The 20,665-nt window shown below is 42.3% G+C and overlaps 1 protein-coding gene across 1 annotated transcript; it reads right to left on the bottom strand.

Moving 5' to 3' along the window:
* Nucleotides 1-5,100: 5,100 nt before the first annotated feature.
* LOC308109464 (uncharacterized protein) lies at nucleotides 5,101-18,754 on the bottom strand (the record flags this gene model as incomplete). The annotated part of the gene is made up of 6 exons (XM_080463036.1): nucleotides 18,287-18,754; nucleotides 16,491-17,164; nucleotides 12,242-12,401; nucleotides 7,642-10,955; nucleotides 6,729-6,834; nucleotides 5,101-6,584 (listed from the first exon to the last, which is right to left on the bottom strand). The coding sequence occupies exons 2-6, from the start codon at nucleotides 17,145-17,147 to the stop codon at nucleotides 5,101-5,103; spliced, it is 5,721 nt and encodes a 1,906-aa protein (XP_080319162.1). The 5' UTR covers nucleotides 17,148-17,164; nucleotides 18,287-18,754.
* Nucleotides 18,755-20,665: the final 1,911 nt, after the last annotated feature.

Raw genomic sequence — 20,665 nt, 5'->3', positions numbered from 1 at the left:
AGCAACAATCAGTCTATGTGACGCCAGGAGCACCGAACCCTCGTTGCTGTGATAAAACCCTGCACCTTGCTAGGATAAACTCTTTATATATTTTTTTAATATTTTAAAACTGACTTAAGTTTGGTAATAATTTGATTGCGACACTTGTTTTGTTCCACAGTTAAACTCCCTGCCGGTGAGACAGAAGCTTTTTAAGGTGCTTTATGAGACTTTCTGAGTTTTAAACTGTAATTTTCTCCTGAAGGTGTAAACGTCTTCTATTTCTTGAAACATCTTCTGAATGTTAACCAGGAGAAAGTTATTCTTTGTATTTCTATATAGTATTTGTAGTATTTGAATGGTTTTAAACTTGTAACTTTTTCGACAGTGGATCGGTGTGTTGACGAAAGCCAACATTGTGTATGATTCTTTTCTTTAGGATAATATGTCTTATTAGTGAATTTGTTTCTCCAAACCTCCACAGCAGAAGTTGAATATGGTAGAATCAGTGAATTAATGTGAAGAAATTCCTTTTCCAACAAATCCTTAGCTTTGGCCTGGACCAGGATGCTTCGTGATACTTTGTTTTGGACATGTTTTATGTTTTAAGTTTTATTTTTTATTTTGAATTTTTAATCATTTTAAATTTTTTTATATTTTATGTTTTATGTTTTATGTTTTATGTTTTATGTTTTATGTTTTATGTTTTATGTTTTATTTTTTATTTTTTATTTTTTATTTTTTATTTTTTATTTTTTATTTTTTATTTTTTAAGTTTTGTGTTTTATGTGAAGTTTCCAGCAAATTTTGTAATCAATTATTACTCCTAGAAATTAGTTTCTATATCTGTACCTTTACCTGATTATTCACTTTAGATTTTCCAAATATGATTATTTTTGTTTTACATACATTTATTGATAACCTATTTTCATCAAAAACCATAGTTTAATTGTCTTTAACTCTGAACTTATTAAATCTAGAAGTTGCTGCAAATCCTCACCAGTTCCTTAAATATTTGTGTCATCTGCAAATAATATAAACTTCATGAGTTGAGATACATTAGAAATGTCATTAATGTACAATGAGTTCAGCGAATGCTCATGATGATGACCGGTTAGTTCTTAATCCAGAACTGACTGTCGAATAGTAATAGTAATAGTAATTGTATTTTTCTATGAATTTATGTAATCTTTCATTGAAGACTTTTTCAAGGATTATGGGGAAATGTGGGAGAAGAGAAAATCTGTAATTTGTGAAATGATGTCTGGTGCAGTTCTTGTACAGTGGAAAAGTTTTAGCAGTTTTAATTGAAGACTTTTTGAAATCGTTTTCAAGCCGTGAGAATCGTCTTAAATGTTGTGAAACTTTAAATTGCAAATCGAGATCAAGTGTACAAATGGGATCTTGTCTCGGGAATCTTCAGGGGTGTCCGTGACGCTGAGATGTGAACAATCCGGGGATCCATCTTCTTTCCCAGTTATCCAGGGTTGTGTGGCGCTGGAGCCGAGCCCAGCCTACTGTGGACGAGGACATGTTACACCCTGGACAGGTCTCCAGTCTGTCGCAGGACAAACACTTGTAGACAAACAACCACTCACATTCACACTTCGGAGCATTTTAGCATCACCAATTAAAACCAGAACCCCACGCACACGGGGAGAACATGCAAACTCCACACAGAAAGGCACCGGGTCGGACTTGAACCCATGACCTTCTCGCTGTGAGGCGAGAGCGCTAACCACTGCAAATATTTGTTTGTATGAGTGTAATGAGAAATTTCCTTTAGAAAGGATTTGACAACGTATAAGAGATTTAATCATTAACTAAAACTGGCTCCTAAAAATGTTGGAGTGACTTTAAAAAGCAATCAGATTACTTTAAAGAGATATCAAACAACGATCCAATGAGGGGTTGGCGTCACTGGGACTCAAGATAAAGCAAATCAAACATCCGAGAGTTTAGAGAAGCTCTTTGTTTTAACTTCTCTTAGTTTCTATCAGAAATACAGCTTTTCTGTTTATTGTCTGAGAGCAGCGTTGTGGGAACGAATGTTTTTAACAGAGTTTAAGAGGAATAGTCTCACATTTCTGCTTCAAGTTGTATAAATGTGTTCTCAGCATTTTGTTCTTTTAAAATGATTCTGAATGGACATGAGCTTGTTAAGTTAAATACAGTGAGAAAATCAAAGATGACACATAGAAAAACATCAGTGATGCAGAGTGAAAACCACAACAGGCAGAAAGCACGAAGCAATAAATACTGATTCTGCTGTTATTGACCTCATATTTATATAATGCATCTTAACGTACCGGTAAACAATATGTGGTGGTGTGGAGCCACACCGTGTGCTCCGGTGACGAATCGGTGTGTAATAATCCAGAAACTCTTTATTTTGCCTGTACACTTTTTGTGTAGCGTTTCTGTTTAATCACACGTCTGCGAACATAGCGGAATGATGTGCAGTCGTGTTTCTCATGCATGCGTTTGTTTTTAGTGTCCCATCAGCAAAAAGAGCAGGTCGAGGCCCGCGGCCGGCTGCGGGGGGCAGAGCCACTGGATACCTTTGGACTGCAGGAACAACAGAGGAATTAGTCTGCAAGGGACACTTTCCAAGTCTCCATAGTAACTGACAAAACCCTTGGAAAGAATCCAGAGTGGTTCGTGTGTAAAGACCTCCCTCTGGCTTTGTCTGTGTGAGCAGGCAGTCGCTGGGTCGAGGACGGGAAAAGAAAAACACCCCGCACATGAAAAGAGAGAGTTTCCCAGCATTTAGGCAAAGTTATGGCGCTCCAGCTGCCAAACTGATGGCACAGAAATGTCAGGATGAATGAGATCCCTCGTATTTTACCCACAATGTCACTGAGTTCTCGCCTATTTAAAGGATAATATTCACGTTGAGAATCCAGGCTGGACCGCCAGCACCCACCTCGTGTCACCTACATATGCCTCCTCATGGAAACACACAGCGACAGCTGCACATGACACTCACACACACCGCAAACCAACACACACCTGCAAGAACGGGAGAGTTTCTCCACAACGCCGGCGCCATCCTGAAACTCATCGTTGTTATTGTGACATGATAGTTTCATCTGAAAGAAATAGAGCATAACCATGGGTTTGGGTGGAGTGATAAGAATATCAGTGAGGCTCATTCAGAGCCCACATGCTTTGTCCACAACAGCAAGAACAGCAGGATAGGAAGAGCCAAAATGTTCAGAACTGCTAAAATGTCAAATCTGTCTCAGAGATGCTGAAAAGGAAGGTTGAAACCTCTAAAGTCAGCTGGAAATGTCATGAAATGTTTTTCTTCCTCAACTGCAACTTCAAATACAGTTTTACTTTCATATATCAAAACTACATGTCAAACTTTAAGAGCTGCGTCAGCCTCATTTTAAAGGTTCAATGTGTTTTGTGGCTCCGGTTGAAATTGATTTGGTGGAAAGTGAAAAAAGAATTTTTCATAAATGTTGCAGCCGCCTTCAGACTGAGGTGAAGACTCAATACTCAGCCAGAAAGAGGAAATAAACACACACACACACACACACACACACACACACACACACACACTGCATGAAGACTATTTAATTCCTGGAGTAAATTGACTTCAAACATTAAAGATTTTTTAAATGTTCTGTGATCGAAAGATCTGAATTAGAAAAGACACAAAGTGATGGACGTCTGGACGTCGAAGGCTGCAGTACAGTGTTTGACCTTGATAATATGAGGGTCAGAAACTGACTAACATACCTGAAAGTTTAATTATCTTATACTAAGATTAAACACATTAACCCGTTGTTATCACAATGAGTCGTTAACACAGATCTGATTCTGATCAAGTCTGATTCACTCAAACACACCAAAATGACATTTGACTTTTTACTACCTGATGTAACTTCAACTTAAATACAGAATCAGTCTTCAGACTCAACATTTGACCGAGTTTTTTAATTCAATTCAATTCAATTCAATTCAATTCAATTCAATTCAATTCAATTCAATTCAATTCAATTCAATTCAATTCAATTCAATTCAATTCAATTCAATTCAATTCAATTCAGTTCAGTTCAGTTCAATTCAATTCAGTTCAGTTCAGTTCAGTTCAGTTCAGTTCAGTTCAGTTCCGTTCCGTTCCGTTCCGTTCCGTTCCGTTCCATTTTATTTTATTTTATTTTATTTTATTTTATTTTATTTTATTTTATTTTATTTTATTTTATTTTATTTTATTTTATTTTATTTTATTTTATTTTATTTTATTTTATTTTATTTTATTTTATTTGACCAGATAAGTTAATTGAGAACTGGTTCTCATTTTCATTAAGGAAAATTCTGACTCTATCTTATTGAATCAGAATCGGTTTGACGCATTTACATGAAGCTTTTCCAATCTGATCAGGATTTCATTGTTATTATTATTTGTGTTATTTTTAACAAGCTGACTTTTTTTTTTAAAAAAAGGACGCGAGTATTTCAAATATCATACAATTGTTTTTTTCTTATTCAACTGCCACAATTTAGTTTTATTCACTGGTATCATAATTGATTATTGTGAAAGTGAAAAATATGTGTTATTACATTGCAGAAAGAGAGAGTTTCTTTATCATCAGGGAGGCGAAGGACAGCAGCTCACTAGGCAATATTTAGTTTCCTTTATCTCATATCACACATAGGATCTGTGATCTCTGTCTCCTTGTGTTTAGATATTTTTCACAGTTTCAGCAAAAACAACACATCAGGAATATTTCAGAAGAGGCTTCGTTTTAATACAGTGAAAATTGTAAATGTAAATCACATGTATTCAACGGTTTTGGACAATTGAAGCCAGACAGCAACATAAAAGACACGAAATCTGCAGAAAACTTGTGACTTATGTCAACATGTCAACTGATGAACATGGAAAATTTTATTTTTGACAATCAGCACTGGATTTATGAAGAAAAAAACAAAACAAAACAGGAAGTCCTCCACAGCAGGCTTCAGCGTGATGATGCTTTTATGTGTATCTGTGTATTCAAACATATTATGAGGCACTGTGTGTGTGTGTGTGTGTGTGTGTGTGTGTGTGTGTGTGTGTGTGTGTGTGTGTGTGTGTGTGTGTGTGTGTGTGTGTGTGTGTGTGTGTCACAGTATGGGGCAGTACTGGCCACACTTGACGTGCAGTGCCTCCAGGGAGTCCTGGGACTGCAGTGCTCTCTCTCCTCCACTGGATGTCCTTGCCGCCCGCTCTGCCTCTGAGGCTTCTCCCTCAGGATGAACTCGTCTGTCCGGGACTCTGAACTCCACTGAAGCGAATGAGGACAGGCTGCCGTTCTTGTTGGCCCAGGTTTTGGAGGTGTCGACGACAGGTGAAACCCTGAAGCCTCTCCCTTTGACACTGCTCAGGTCCCTTCTCCCACTTTTGATGCTGGAGTCGTCCAGGAAGGGGTCTGAGTCACTCCCATGAGGCATGTTGTAGTAGGTACACTTTGGAGTTGAAGGCTTTGCCATATCCTCGAGCTCTGAGGAGGAGATGGCCAACAGAGGGTTTTGTCTCACCTTGCAGCGATGCGGGGACGCCTCCATATTGTCAGCCGGGTTCGTGTCCACGGACGTGCTGTCCAAGTTATCGTACATTCCCCCGGACACTGGCGGAGATTTCCTTATGAGATGGTTCTCCTTCAGCAGCCATCTCCCCTGGTCGATCAGAACCCCCTCAGGTGAGTCTTTCTCTGGGACGGGAGGAGTCGCAGCCTCGGCTCCCGGCGAGCTGGCAGCACTGCAGTAAGACAGATTATCTTTGGAGGTTTTATTTCCTGAGTCGCTGGAGGAGAAACTCCCTGCATGTTTTAATGTCCCGTCCAAAGCTTCTGCTCCACCTGCAATGAGCAGGTTGGAGTTCAGCTGCTCCATTCGTGGCCCTTCAGTCCTGGTTGGTGGAGGTTTCTCTGAGCCCTCCTCTCCACTGTCTGACACAATGTCCACAGAGTCCTGACTTTTATATCCGCCACTCTCTGAGGTCTCTGGCCTGTAGTCAGATAAATCGGATGTGCTGGGACTTGGAAGGCATTTTGATCCATATAGAGTGTCCTTCCTGCGGTTTGGAATCAAGATCTGTTTAGTGTTCACGGTCCGGGCGTTGTCGGGCTCAATCTGGAGATTTCCCTGGGAGTCGTACGTGAACATCAGAGATGAAGACTTGAGGGCAAAGTTCACAAAGTCCAGCAGCTCCTGTGATATTTCCACTGAATGCTCTTCCTCACGCTGCTGTCCTCCGTCGTCCGCAGACTCGCTCCCTTCACCTTTGTCTTCCTCACACTGACACTCAGAGGAAGACTTGGCTGGTGACTCAACCTGATCTTCCTCACTGTTTGTGAGCTCGCGTGAACGGAGCGGCTCGTGCTTCAGATCAGGATCAGGACCATCGACTTTCTCAATGCTGCTTCCTTCTGATCCCTCCACCACCTGATCTACATCCTTTTCCTCCTCTTCCTCCTCTTCCTCAACACTTTGGCCGGCCCTTGTATTTGTTTCGACCTCAGACTCCATCACTTTCTCCTCTTCATCTTCCACACTATTCCTTGTTTTCTCTGATCCTTTACTACTTTCTGTATCTTCATCATAGTTCTCTGGAATGTTCTTCACCTCAACACTCTCCATGTCTTCCTCTTCCTGTTCTCTCTCATCTTCCTCTTCCTTCTCCTCCTCTCCATGGTCTTCCTCACTAACTGCCTCATTAATATGATTTCTCCTTTCTGTTGTCTCCTCAGTACCTTCCTCTTCCTCAGCAGTCTCTTCAATAGCTTCTTCTTCTTTACTTTCTTCCACTATATCCTCAATATCCTCCTCTTCCTCATCCATGCCTCCAATGTTGTCATCCTGATTTTCCTCAGTTACATTCTCAATATCTTCCTCATCGTCAGCAGACTCCCCAGTCACCTTTTCTTCTTTACCTTCATCAACTACATCCTCAGTATCCTCCTCTTCCTCAGATGAAACCCCTACAACATCTTCTTCTTCAACTACTTTCACATTTTCCTCCTCCTCATCTTCTCCTGCCTCCTCCTCTTCCTCCTCCTCCTCCTCCTCCTCCTCCTCCTCATCCTCCTCCTCCCCCTCTTCCTCAGATGAAACCCCTACAACATCTTCTTCTTCAATTACTTTCACATTTTCCTCCTCCTCATCTTCTCCTGCCTCCTCCTCTTCCCCCTCCTCCTCCTCCTCCCCCTCTTCCTCAGATGAAACCCCTACAACATCTTCTTCAACTATGTTCACATTATCCTCCTCCTCATCTTCTTCCACCTCCTCCTCCCTTTCCTCTTCTTCCTCCTCCTTCTCGTCCCCCTCCTCCTCAGCTAATTCCTCAATAACTTCCTCTTCCTCACCTGCCTCTTCAATGACCTCTTGTTCTTTTTCTTCATCTGTTTCTTCAACAGACTGCTTCACTTGCTCATCTGCCTCCTCAGTGACTTCCTCCTCCTCCTCCTCCTCCTCCTCCTCCTCCTCCTCCTCCTCCTCCTCCTCCTCTTCCTCTTCCATGTGGTCAGAAACATGGTCAGCCTCTCTTCCCTCACTTCCCTGCTCTGTGTTTTCCTCGGAGGAATGATATTTATCTTTGTTCTCTTCTTCTTCCTTACAAATCTCTGCTTTTCTCTCTTCTGGTTCCTCTTCCTCTTCTGCCTCATCTTTCATTTTGACCTCCTCTTCCTCAGACTCCTCAGCACCCTCTCTCTCATCAGTATCCTGAACATGATAATTCCCCCCTTGTTCTCCCTCTGTCTCTTCATCTTTCTTTCCATCTTCCTCCACTGGTTGTTCATCATCTGCCTCCTCCTCTTCTTTCTCAACAGATTCCTCATTCTCAGTTTCCTTGTCTGTATCTTCTTCATTCTCCACATGTGCTTTTTCTACCTCTTCCTCCACCTCCTCTTCTCCCCCATCTTTCCCTCCCTCATCATCCCACATCTCTGTTATGTCTAAATGATTCCTGGAGTCTCTCTCTGTCTTCTCTATTTCTTCATTTTCTTTGACTTCCTGTACCTTCTGAGGTTCATCAGGTTCCTGATCGGACTCTCTTGGTGACTGATCCATCTCTCCATCATCAACATGTTTTGTTTCAGCGATGCCTTCGTCTATGGAAGTACTAATAATCTCTGGCAGTGGTTTGGATTCAGCTCTGCAGTCTTTGACAAAGTGCTCCACACCTTCCTCTGAGTCTGACTGGTTTCTATCTGTTTCCAGAAAGGTGCTCTCCTCCACTGGGTAAAAGCTTTTAGCCTGCTGGATTGTAGACGTGATCTCTGCTCGGAGATCTTGTGGCACATCCAGCTCCTCCATTAGCTCACCAATGCGCAAATGCTGATCATCAAAAACGTCCTCACCATCGGATACGACATCCAGAGCAAACTCTGTTTCTGAGACCTTTGGTGAAAGCGGCTCACTCTCGAGCCTCTCCCTCAGCATCAAGAAGTCCCTCCAACGCTCCCTGAACTGAGACGACGCTCTGCTTTGCAAATCACTCAGACTTGCTCGCTGCTCGTCCTCATCCTCGATGACAGATATCTTCTGGAGGGATTCCATCATTAACATGGCCTCTGAGGTGGTTCTCGATGGGCCGGCATCTCCAGGAGACGAGTCTTTTAAGCTTTCTCTCAGAGACATGACCGACAGGAAGGACAGGAAAGCTTTGCATGACGAGCCAAATACTGAAGCGACTTGAGTTGGGAAATCCGGCAGGCTGCTGGACTTCTCCAGGTTGGACGTGCTGAAGTCAGACGCTCTTCTGATGCACTGAATTGATGAACAAAGTTGGTTCAGGACCGGTTTTAGCTTTGCTGTTGGTCTCATAACATGGGACGGAGAGGCGTCGTCTTGTGGACCGATGGCCTCGGCAGATTTGTGCGACCTCAGCGCACTCTCAACATGGTCAGAGTCGACTCTGACACTTGGCATTGAAACACATAAACCTCGAGCTTCAGTGTTCAGCAGCGACGAGCTCGGCCCTTCATGTTGAAGAGGAACTGACAAACAGGACATTGACTTCTTCATGGTAACACTGAGTGTCGGTTGACATACTTCTAAATGACTCTGACTTTCATTTTTCTCCTCTGCTTCAGAATCACCACCAATCTGAAATATAACCTTCGCTTGCGGCGGCACTTCCTCCGTGACCGTTTCCTCTGCATTTGGCACGAGATCTGCGCTGACGTTCTCCAGCCAGCTCTCAACGTACTGGTGGATTTCAGCAGGCGAGGGGTTGAGTGAAGGCATAGAAACACTCTCACTCAGCTCAAGAGGATTTTCAGTTGGTGAGATTCTGTTTTCTGTCATGGACTTTGGCTTGCTAATTGTCTTTTTACCCAACATTGTTGTTTTTTTCATCTGTAAAATATCTGACATGTTCTTTTTCATTGTAGACCTTCCAAATGGAGTATTGACATTATGGCCATTGTCCCTAGTAAGTGCTTTAGTTATGTTTTGTGTTTTAGGAGGAGTTCTTTTGACATTTGCAGCACTAACTGGTAAGGCTGCGTCTTTCCTGACAATCTTTTCTTCTTCAAGTGATTTCTTTGATTGAGGCTTTTCAAATTTTTTCTCTCCTCGTTTCGCCCATTGGCCACTTTTGGTACTTTCTGATGAGTTCAAACTCTTTATTCTCACACTGGTATCACTGCTGAGCTTTTCAGTGGACGAATGTTTGTTATTCTTTGAAGGGTTTATTTTGCTGGCCCTGGACAGTGCGTCTGAGCTGCTTGCTGAGGTTGAATTCTTTTGAATCCCAGCAGACCTGCTGGGCTTTTTCTTTGGATGTTTTGTCGTATTTTCTTTTTTCACAATGTCTTGGCTTTGTGAATTTGAAGACCGGTTGTTTGCAAACTCAGCTGTCAGAGGTACAGGATCTGAAGACAGCGATAACATCTCTTCTTTCTGCCGTTGCAGTGAGTCAGCAGTAGGTGGCTGCCAGCTACAATCTATGTCACAGTCATTGTTCAGTGAATGAGGCCTTGAGTCAGTGGATTGTTTGCTTCCTGGAACAGGAGTGGAGCCCTGATTCAGAACACTGTCTACACTATATTCCTCATTTGCAGAATAGTTGTCATAGCAACCTTGAGTCTCATAAATATGCATGACAGTCTCTGTAACCTCTATCCCGTTATTCTGGATCTGAAGGACCTCGGCTTTTCCTGAAGACCTGACGGAGGAGCTGGAGCGTTTGCTGCTTTTATCTGCAGATGCCGTTTTCCGAGGTTTTGGGATTGGTCGACGGTTGCTGCTGCTACTGTGCCTCACGACGCAGTATCCCTCCATCGTCTCGCCGTCAGCCGTCCTCTCCATGTAGGCGTAATGTCCCAGAGTGCTCTCCTGTAGCCCGGACTCAGTGAGCATCTTCACACTCTCCACCGAGGCCTTCTTGTTCACCCTGCGGGGGCCCGGTGTCGGGGTGCGGCTGAAGCTGCTTTTTGCTTTTCCCAAAGCTGTTGAAGAGTCGCCTTCATGTATTTGCTCTTCATTGAAGCCAACACCCTTCCTGGCTCCAGCACTGTAGTTGTCTTCTTTTGTTTCTCCGTCACTCAGACTGGAGGAGTTCTTGGCGAGTGCGTTGTTGGAGTCCGGTGAGCTGTTTCCTGACCCGGAGACGGAAGCACAATCGGTCCTCTTACTGATGGTGGAGCGGCTCAGGGTTGTTGTCCAGTGAAGCATCTCCTCTTCTTTAATGGTGAGATGAACTTTCATCTCCACGGTCATGCTGCCATCTTGATTGATGCGAAATGACTTTTCGATGTCGTCCTCCTGAGGTACGATGCAGGCACGACGTCCAGTGTCTCTCTTCCCGGTTCCATACGTGTCTACAGACGTGTGGTTGACTTCTGCCTCAAACGACCCATCGCGTTGATTCTCGCTGCCAGTCTGACACTTGTTTATCTGGTTGATGATATATCGCTCTGAAGACAAGGAGAAGTTCCTCGAGCCTCTTCCACTCGAGAGAGGTTTGTTCTTCTCTTTGGTCAGAAGGATTTGTGAAAGAGAGGAGGGAAACAGAAAGAGAAATGAAGACTATATTAATATCATTCTGTAATAATTGTGTTAGAAACTGCTTTGCAGCATGAGAATTGTACTTGATTGATGGCCTAACGGGGGAAATTGTACAGTTTTCCATCACTTATAAATAATTCTGTTGCCAGTAGAAAAATTGTATTTGACTTGTGCAAACAAAAGACATCATCAAGCAGAAAAAAGAGTTTTTAGCAGATATGCAAAGGTTTTGTCAAATAAAACCAAAACTACCTCATAGAGCTCGCTGCCATGAGACCTACAGAAGGACAGCCAAGATTTTGTTTATGAAGTCCAGAGGAAGAGAAAGTAACTTGTATATCAACCATTTAGGATCATTACAGATTAATTAGTATATTGTGTCCTTCCCGAAATAACTGGATCTGCATCAGAAGTCTGTAACCACATGTGGCTCTACAGTCCCACTGGAGTGGCTCAAGCTTTCATTCTATGGAAATAGGCCTTTTTATCTTGTTTTTATAACATTTAAACACCACACATCCAAAGTCACAGTTCAAAGTGACAGAAAAGACCTTTAAAGTAAAGAAGCGTTCAGTATTTGATCCAGTAAAACCTGTGTCTGATCCCACTCTGTTACCTGCATGTTGTCTGTCATTGCTGAGTCATGTTTACCTCGATGTTCGATTTGTGGAGAGAAATTACAAAAAAGTGTTCAAAATATGTTGAACGCCCTAAAACTGTTAAAACCACATACAATGGCCCAAAGGACATGCTAAATGAAAGATAAGAAATCTGAAATGCTTCAGAGTGACTTAGAAGGGTGTAGAACAGCTAAAAAGGTAGAGCAATAAAGTAGGTAAAGTCACTGAATTGACTGAAATGGCAAAAAATTGCTTAGATAATTAAAGTCATTAGAAAAAGTATAAAAAACAGCTAGAATGTTATGAAGAGTTACAATGGCTTAAAAACTTTCAGAAAACTAACAAAAAGGTTAAGTAGTAAATCTATAGAACTTCATGAGCTGTATTGTGCTGATTTAAAGGTTGAATATGTTTTATGGCTCCAGATGAATTTTATTTGGTGTAAAGAGGTTTTAAATAAACGTCTCTACTGCTCATAAATGCTTCAGACCACTGATCTGTACGATCTTCTGACCACTTTCTCGCCATTGAATGTTTTGACATAACTGAGTAACTGTGAAGATCACCATGCAGAGCTTGTGCTTCTTAGAGAGAAACACTGTCCATGGACACCGAGGCTCTGAGAAACTTACCAAGTCTTGGCTGCAACATGGACGTTTCCACAGTGTCCATGTAGGTAGCTGGAGCCATCTGTCCCGGCCTGTGGGAGCCGGAGCTCCCTAATCTGAAGGGCTCGTTGCCCGCTGCCACCACCACACCAGAGCAGAGGATCAGAGCGGCGAGCCCGTCCACCTGAGGGCAGAGGACAAACACGTCTGACACGTGGACGCTTCAAAGTCACAGGAAGCAGCAGGTTCCTGTTCCACACATCAAGCCTCCGCCAAAGGCAACAAGTCGCTTTAACAACCACTTTCATTAGTGCTGAAGTTTATGATTCAGACAGATGGCCGTGGCTCGAACACAAATCTTAGTCTCAGCTTTAAGAGATACACATGATTTCAATGGTAAAAAAGAAAAGTGGGTGAAATCAATATGAGAGAAAAACAGTTTTCATTTTGGTTATTTAAGACAAAGCAAGGCAATTTTATTTATAGAGCACCATTCAGACAGAAAGCAATTCACAGTCCTTTAAAAAAGAAATAACAGAATTACATAAAAGCTTTAGAAAGAAAATAAAAGAAATAAATTAATGCTTTAAAAGAAATGAAGGATATACGTTTTAGCAAGCAATTAAGAATCTTAATTTTAAGCGATTATGGGTATGAAATACTTCGAACCTTTTCACATTCTCTCTCACACACGCTCATCCTTTTCACTGGATCCACTTTACTTTTCCTTTTTCACATATTTGTATTTGGTGTCCCAAATCGTCCCAATCAAGTGTTACGTCCTCTCGTCAAAGAACCTGTCACGTCACGCGGTTCCAGGTTCCTTCGCAAACAACTGAATCGTTCTACATTTTCAACATAGAAATAATTAATTCCTACATGAGCTTCACTGCATCTCTTCAAAATTATATTCCTGATTCATTTCAAGGGGCAATTTTGTGAGCACAATTGTGTAATGTGCTCCACCCTCTGTGTGTTGGTGAAGTGTAATGTCCTCCACCCTCTGTGTGTTGGTGAAGTGTAATCTGCTCCACCCTCTGTTGGTGAAGTGTAATGTGCTCCACCCTCTGTGCATTGGTGAAGTATAATGTTCTCCACCCTCTGTTGGTGAAGTGTAATCTGCTCCACCCTCTGTTGGTGAAGTGTAATGTGCTCCACCCTCTGTGCATTGGTGAAGTATAATGTTCTCCACCCTCTGTTGGTGAAGTGTAATGTGCTCCACCCTCTGTTGGTGAAGTGTAATGTGCTCCACCCTCTGTGCATTGGTGAAGTATAATGTTCTCCACCCTCTGTTGGTGAAGTGTAAAGTGCTCCACCCTCTGTTGGGGAAGTGTAATGTCCTCCACCCTCTGTGCGTTTGTGAAGTGTAATGTGCTCCACCCTCTGTTGGGGAAGTGTAATCTGCTCCACCCTCTGTTGGTGAAGTGTAATGTGCTCCACCCTCTGTTGGGGAAGTGTAATGTGCTCCACCCTCTGTGTGTTGGTGAAGTTTAATGTGCTCCACCCTCTGTTGTGGAATTGTAATCTACTCCACCCTCTGTTGGTGAAGTGTAATGTGCTCCACCCTCTGTTATTATAATCCGATGTACGAATCTGCTTCTCTGAATCTTGTTTGATCAGAAATTCTTTCATTCTGATGAGATTTTTCAGATCAGTGAGCTGATTTCTGTCATTTTCTTCATATGATTGTTGAATTTCAGATCTTCATCCAGAATTTCATCCCAGACTTCTGCTTGATTTGATGTCCTGAGTGAACAAACCCAGTTTTGTCTGGGTTGAGTAGTAGAAGGCTCTGACTCCTCCACTCATTAACTGAATGGCTGCAGTTGCTCAGCAGGTCGAAGTGACTGAGTGAGTTATGGGTATGATGTACTGTATGTTGGTACTGAGCAGTCTGGATCCAGTGATACGGATGGACCCGCTCCGGTTTGAAGCGGTCCTTACAGTTCTAAAACAGGTTGAAGTTGTTGATGAACTTTATTCCCCTGGAGAAGGATGTTCAGGCTAGAAAGCGACAGAAAGATTCCATTTCTTTTCCCAGGGTTGAACTGGGGTCTGAAATGAAATCATTTGGGGATTTCGACTCCTTCAGTGTCTCCATTGGTACCGAAAAGTCCTTTCCGGTTCTGTTTTGCAGTACGTCAAAGGATCCTGCGTGGATGACAATGTTCATGTGGCTGGGATGTGTCGACAAAACAGGGGGAGACGTCACTGTCGGCTCCGGCACTCTTACATTTTCAGTCCTTCCCATTGGGGCTCGCCTGGTGACGGCGTCCCAATCAAAAGAGTCTGGCAGGTCTTGACCTGAGAAGGAACTTGATGTGTTTCTTCGGCCTTGTCCACACGACAAGACCATTTCATCTCACTGCATGGTTCTGATCCGATCACCCACACGGCGATTTGATTTGAAAAGGTCTTCCAGAGTTGAGAATTTTGAAAATGCCGCCTCTGCGTCGACGTGTGGAAACGATGACATCGTATTGAGTCACTTTCATGTTGTTGCTATTTCCTGCACTGCCGCAGTGTGGACAGGAAACCTTTTAAGAATGAAGAGGAAAAAATATTGTTTTCACTTTTCTCCTGGTCTTTGGTTTAGTCGTAATTCCACAACTATTTCTGTGAACTTTGTCTTTGTTTTTGTATTTTTCCGAACCGTCGTGCGATGAGCCTCCGATATTTCACACATTTCATGAAGGGCCCTGCAGGACAGGGTCTCTCCAACATGAGGTGTGGACAGGTGAGCGGTGGTCACAGGACACACACTCAGAGACACACAGAACATTTAGTCTCCAGCTCGCCTCAGATCCAGGTTTATACTGGAGGAGGGAACCAGAGCACAAGGACAAAAGAAGCCCACTCACACACAGACAGAACACGCAAACATAAAGACGATCAATCTGTTATTGGAATTGTCCTCCTACAGTCTCAGCATTTTGCTAATCAAATCTTTGATAGCTTTGAATTTCCTGGAAAATTGGGAAAATTTAGTGAAAAGTGGTGAGTTTTTGCAGTTTAACCTTCGAGCTATTTCAGCTCTTTTTCTTTTTATAAATGATTTGACCTGTAATTGTTGTTTTGCGACATTTTACATTTCAAAACCTTTTGGCCATTTCTAGCAGATTTTAGCCACGAAGGCTGTTTTGCCTTTTTATCTGTTCTACTGGTTATTTGAGCATTTTGTGGCTCCTTTAAGCTGCCACGGCTGTTTCAGTTTATCAGACATTATCATAAGTTTCCAGTAGTTTGTGTCTCAAAGCTCCAGACAAAGCTGCAAGTTGTCGGTGAAAGTAAAAGAGTGAAACTCTCCATTTTATTTGCTTTAAGTCAAAATGTTTGACGCTGAAGCGAGGAGCTAGTTAGCTTAGCATAATCCTTGGAAGGAGGAAAACCAAGGATTCAGGGTCTGTCCAGAGGTACGAAAGGTTTTCTGTTGCTTCTTTTAAAACTTGAAACACAATTTGTTGTTTTTTCGGACCTACAACAGTCACATGACTTTGTAGTGGAACTCAGTATCCGAATACCTGCAGCTCAACCCTTGATGAGAATAAATGTTCATGTAAATGAAGAGACTAAAAGATTTAAAGTGGTAGAAAACATTTCTAAGGTGACAGTGGTATAAAGTTTTCTTCCCCTCACTTTGTTTCAACATTGAACAATCAGGAAACACATCTCTGATTATTTGAGATGTAACTTTTTTAACAGTTAAAATGAAAATAAAAGAAAAATGCTTGAAGAGTAGCTCACTCTTGAAACATTTTTGTACCAATTTACAAACATCTTTGCACAATTTTCCATTGAGGCGACATTTCTGAAGTGAATCAACAGTAATTATGATTCATCATTCAGTCCGGACCAATTCTTTTGGAACTTGTGAGTTGTTCCACTTGGCTCCTCCTTGCTTCACTGATCAATATACAGGCTGAAAACAACAATTAGTCTTTTTTCCAGTAATTCTAAAATGAGCTTGACAGACATACAAATTAGACACTCTGACTAATGGAGCATGGCCGCCATCTTGGATGAGGACCCAGTTCTTCTCCAATGTTCACTCTGCTTGTAAGTCTGATTGTGTAACACCAAACCAGGTGAGAATGTGTGGTGAAAGAGTTCAGCTTTGTTTTAATAGAACTGAATGTACTGAAGGAGAAAACAGTTCTTAGACAATTGATTTGCTTTAATATGCTGTTGCTGCCAGTAATCCTTGATTTAATACAGAAATGGGTTCCTTCATGTAAAACTCCTGACTCCATGTTGAGTGTCACGCAAGACTTACTCTTCTTCCGTCGGTGGCGTAGAGTCTGAGCACAGGGAACTGCAGAATCTGTGAGAGATAATCCAGCAGGGCATCGAATGTGGGCGCCGTTCTTCTCTGTAACACAATGGTGCGCTTCACAGTGGGGTCCTTGTTCTTGATGACGGTGAGTCTCTTGGGGGTCCGCACCGCCACCCTCTCCGTGACCTTGGCTGGTCTGCCGGTGACTCTGTTCCTCTGGCCGAACTGACCCGGTCTGGGTCCCTGGCCCACGCTGAGAGGTCTGGTGGTGTTCCAGGGTACCTGCCTCCGGGTCACTTCGTCCAGGTTCAGAGGCTTCACCCGTTTCTGGTCCGAACACACATAGGCGCCGCCGTCAAGCAGGTCGTCCAGAGCTTTGATGGGGCGAGTCCCTCTGGGCGTGGTGATGGTCCTCACTCCGAATGGCAGAGGCACTTTCCTGGAGAGAGCGTCCAGCAGAGCGTCGAAAGTCTTGAAGATGCGGACGTTGACCACCATGCGGTGCCCACTGAATTTATAGTCGCCGGATTTATAGAAGCACACCCTCTTAGAGGCGGAGGGGTCTGAGACATGCTGTAGAGGTCTGGAGGGTAACGTCTGACTACTGTCAGAGGACAGACCCTGGACAGGGGGGTCCTGGACAGGCGTGCTGCTCATCCTGAGGGCCGAGGGCGCTACAACAAGCAGAACAGGTTCTGATTAGATTGGTCAACTTTTACACAACTGTTTTCTACAAAAGCTTCCCAGACCTTCATTTATTTTAGCTTTGCTGCCTTTACTGATGTTTGATCCTTTGAGTCGGACTGACCAAACATTTTAGCTCAGAGGCCACATGGAGCACCCTCATCGCTCAACTGGGCCAAAAATTAAAAACACGAATCAAGAAATAACAGTTATGATATCATAATAACAGCAATTTCATATTTTGTCTTTGTCTTAATGCAAAGAAGTACTTTACTGACATATCTACAACTAAATCCACATTGTAAAAACAAATCAACAACATGCATGTCACTCTGGAGTAACTGAGACTGACAGTTGAAGGAAAAAGAAGCAGGCATTGATTTCTTTCACATTTTTACTCTTTAAGTTCATTCCACCGGCCAGACAGACCCCCTCCTTTAATTCATCAACTTTTTTTTAAATAAAAGACTTTGAAACTGATTTCTACATCTTTGGTTGTTTAGACGACCTCCTGCAGTCACAACATTTAGAGCTGAAAAACAAATAATTTAACTTCTGTGTGTTCATGTTTCACACTGAAGATATCAGGTAAAGCAAAACATGCCTGATTGATAGTGATTTCAATTTAAATGGTATAAAAACATTTTTTAAATCATTTTGTTTGTTTGTTTGTGTGGGTGGGTGTGGGTGTGGGTGTGTGTGTGTGTGTGTGTGTGTGTGTGTGTGTGTTATCTGGTGTGAGTATAAACATATTTAGTAATAAAACACTTACAGAACAATCGAATAATCAATTGATTTTAATAGGTAAAACAATTGAGCTATAATAAAAACACTAATACAAGACGTCGGTGTTTGGATAAATTAGAATGAATTCAATTCATTATTTTTAGTAAGTTTTATTTACTTTGAAAGGTTAAGCATTTGAGTTATTCTGAATGGCTATGAGAGCTTTTCCAGAAGTAAATCGTACTTTCGCCGAACAGTCTCTGAACAAACGTTCAGTATTCTCAGGCCTTTAGTCACACTTCAATAATACCAGATAAATAACAAGCTGTAACTAATGAATGAAACAACTGACAACATGCAGGAAGGTAACAGGAACAAAAACTTACCCAATTGTTCACATTTTCTGGTAAAAAGAGCAGAATAAAGAGCAGAAAGTGTCCCTCCTCCGACGGCTCGCCAAAGCTTCTCAGCAGCAGCGTCTCAGGGCTATTTTAGGCCCAACAGCATCACCACTAATTTGCTTAATCTTTGCTCACACTTAATCAGCATATCAAGATGAGGTAACGGGAGAAAACAAGGCGCAGCCAGCAGGTTGGCGATGCTCACTTTGGAGAATCAGAGGCGACTCGCTTCATTTGATCACAAGCAGGCCCGTTTGTTGTCTCCAGGTAATCTCAGAGTACAAATAAAACACACAGATCTTTCCAGGAATCTCTGAATTGTGGCTGAATTCCCGTGATGTTAGAGGAGGGGGTTAGGGATGGACGGATTAGGTGATGAGTCAGTTAAATCCAAATGAGTATGTTGGAGTGTTGATGAAGGTTCAGGAAACTGAAATGATGTGAACTCCCTGTAGATCCCACAGGTGCTGAAGGGCTATTTGTAATTTGCAGGCAGCCGGTGTAATCAGATTTGAGTCGTCTTGGCCTAATAGGGATTAGGTTAAAGATTCTGTGTGCTGACAGCGGGAGGCAGAATAAAAGGCTTTAAGAAGCACTTTTACCCCTTTGCAGGGCTGGAAAATAGTTTTCATAAGAGCACAGTCAGAGTTTGAGGTTACGTCCAGACACTGATGCTGAGAAAACCCTGGGAAATGAGCAGGATTGCTCCAGGTTTGGATGCATTGAGGACAGATTTTGAGTCTTGGCTGATCACACAGCGGCTCAAGGCGAAATAGCATCAAGAGGTTAGAGCTGGTCAGTGCGGGCAGCAGACACTGTGCCAACACCTAACTGCCTCGACAGAGTCTGGAAGAACACGACTCCTCCTCACAGGCTCATATTGTCACTTACTTTCACTGTTTCACGATGCAGCAGGTCTGTGGAGGGTTTTAAAGTCAACCTGGTTCACTGTTTCATTTGATTCTTGCACTCTATCAACATCTATTATCATACAACACGTCCATGATTTCTCACTAGTTGGTGGAAAAATGTGAATCTTATTTCAGCATTTAACCTTTTCGTGTTGTTTATTTTATGTCCTGTAAATAAGTTATTTTTAGTTGTTATGGTTGATTGTAAATTATTGAAAGGACTGGGAGTGAGTGTAACCTTCAGTCTCCAGGCGGTTTCCCCACACGCTGATCTGTCTGGATTAGTCAAATTAACAGTCAGTCGTTGCCACATGAATGCGGCTCGGCCCGACCGTGACACTCAAAGGTCACTCCTTGATTCTTACCAACAGCCTTCAGAAGTGCTCACGGGGGCGCACTTAGCAAAACAGAAGCTGTTTCACTCACTTTGGTTGTTCATGGCAGAGTGATTCACCATGCTTCAGTTTGTGGATGTTGGCCTGTAACTTGTTAAAACACTCGGCTCGATAGACGGATTTCTAGGAAAAGGCTTAACAGCAGCAACCTTGACGGCATAAAGGGATTGAACACCCAAAGCACTGAATGTATAAAACCAAATATTTGTCTTGAGTGCATGAAATTTAATAAAGCACATTTCTGCTCATGAATTCAATGGTGATGAAGTAGATTTATTAGATTGACTGTTCAGTGTAAAAAAGGCAGACACTTAATGAGTCTATTAAATAATAACTGCAGTACTAAGTACAATAGTAAGTGAACAAAAATTTGTACAGCCTTTGTAGATCCAGTAAAGAATTTATTCCAATCAGATATTGTGAAAGAGTCCTTTTGGTGTCACAATATCTTCCAACAACACTGTAGGGTAGAAACTTTTAATTCCAAACCATTTCAATGAAAGCTTCACAAAGGTTTAATTAAGAAAAATGTTTTTTTTTAATCACTAAGATTGGTGTATTTCCTTAAGGAAAAATAGAAAGAAAAAGAAAAAGAAAACGTTTTAGTGCAGCTGATGTTTTGTCTTCAAAATATAAGAAATGCGCTCAAACATACACACAGTACAAGTTGGTCACATTTACAGTATTTTATGATTTTAATGAATTATGTTTAAAAAATGTTTGTTAAATTCAAAAAGCCTTGGGGGTCAAACTTGCAACCCAAGGACTAAATTTGTCTCAACACTTGGCGCGCTGATATCCGGCTCACATTTGAGATGTAAGCATGTAAAATGTGTATGAAGATGTAAAGGTATTTTTTATCACCTAAATGATTGGTATGTAGCCCCCAGGCTAAGACTTGGGAGGAACAAGGTGTCTGACCTCCGTCCATTCAGAGGTCAGAGTTCCCTGTGGGGGAGAATCAGCCCAGACATACTGAGGCCCTCTACAGGAAGGACCACAGTCTGCACTTTCTGAGGCAGCTGAGCTCCTTCAACATCTGCTGGACACTTCATTGG

Source organism: Lipophrys pholis (assembly GCF_963383615.2).
Source record: "Lipophrys pholis genome assembly, chromosome: 1".
NCBI classification, from domain to species: domain Eukaryota; kingdom Metazoa; phylum Chordata; class Actinopteri; order Blenniiformes; family Blenniidae; genus Lipophrys; species Lipophrys pholis.
Note: the sequence above shows the minus strand (reverse complement) of the source record. Positions and strands in the feature narration are given on the sequence as shown.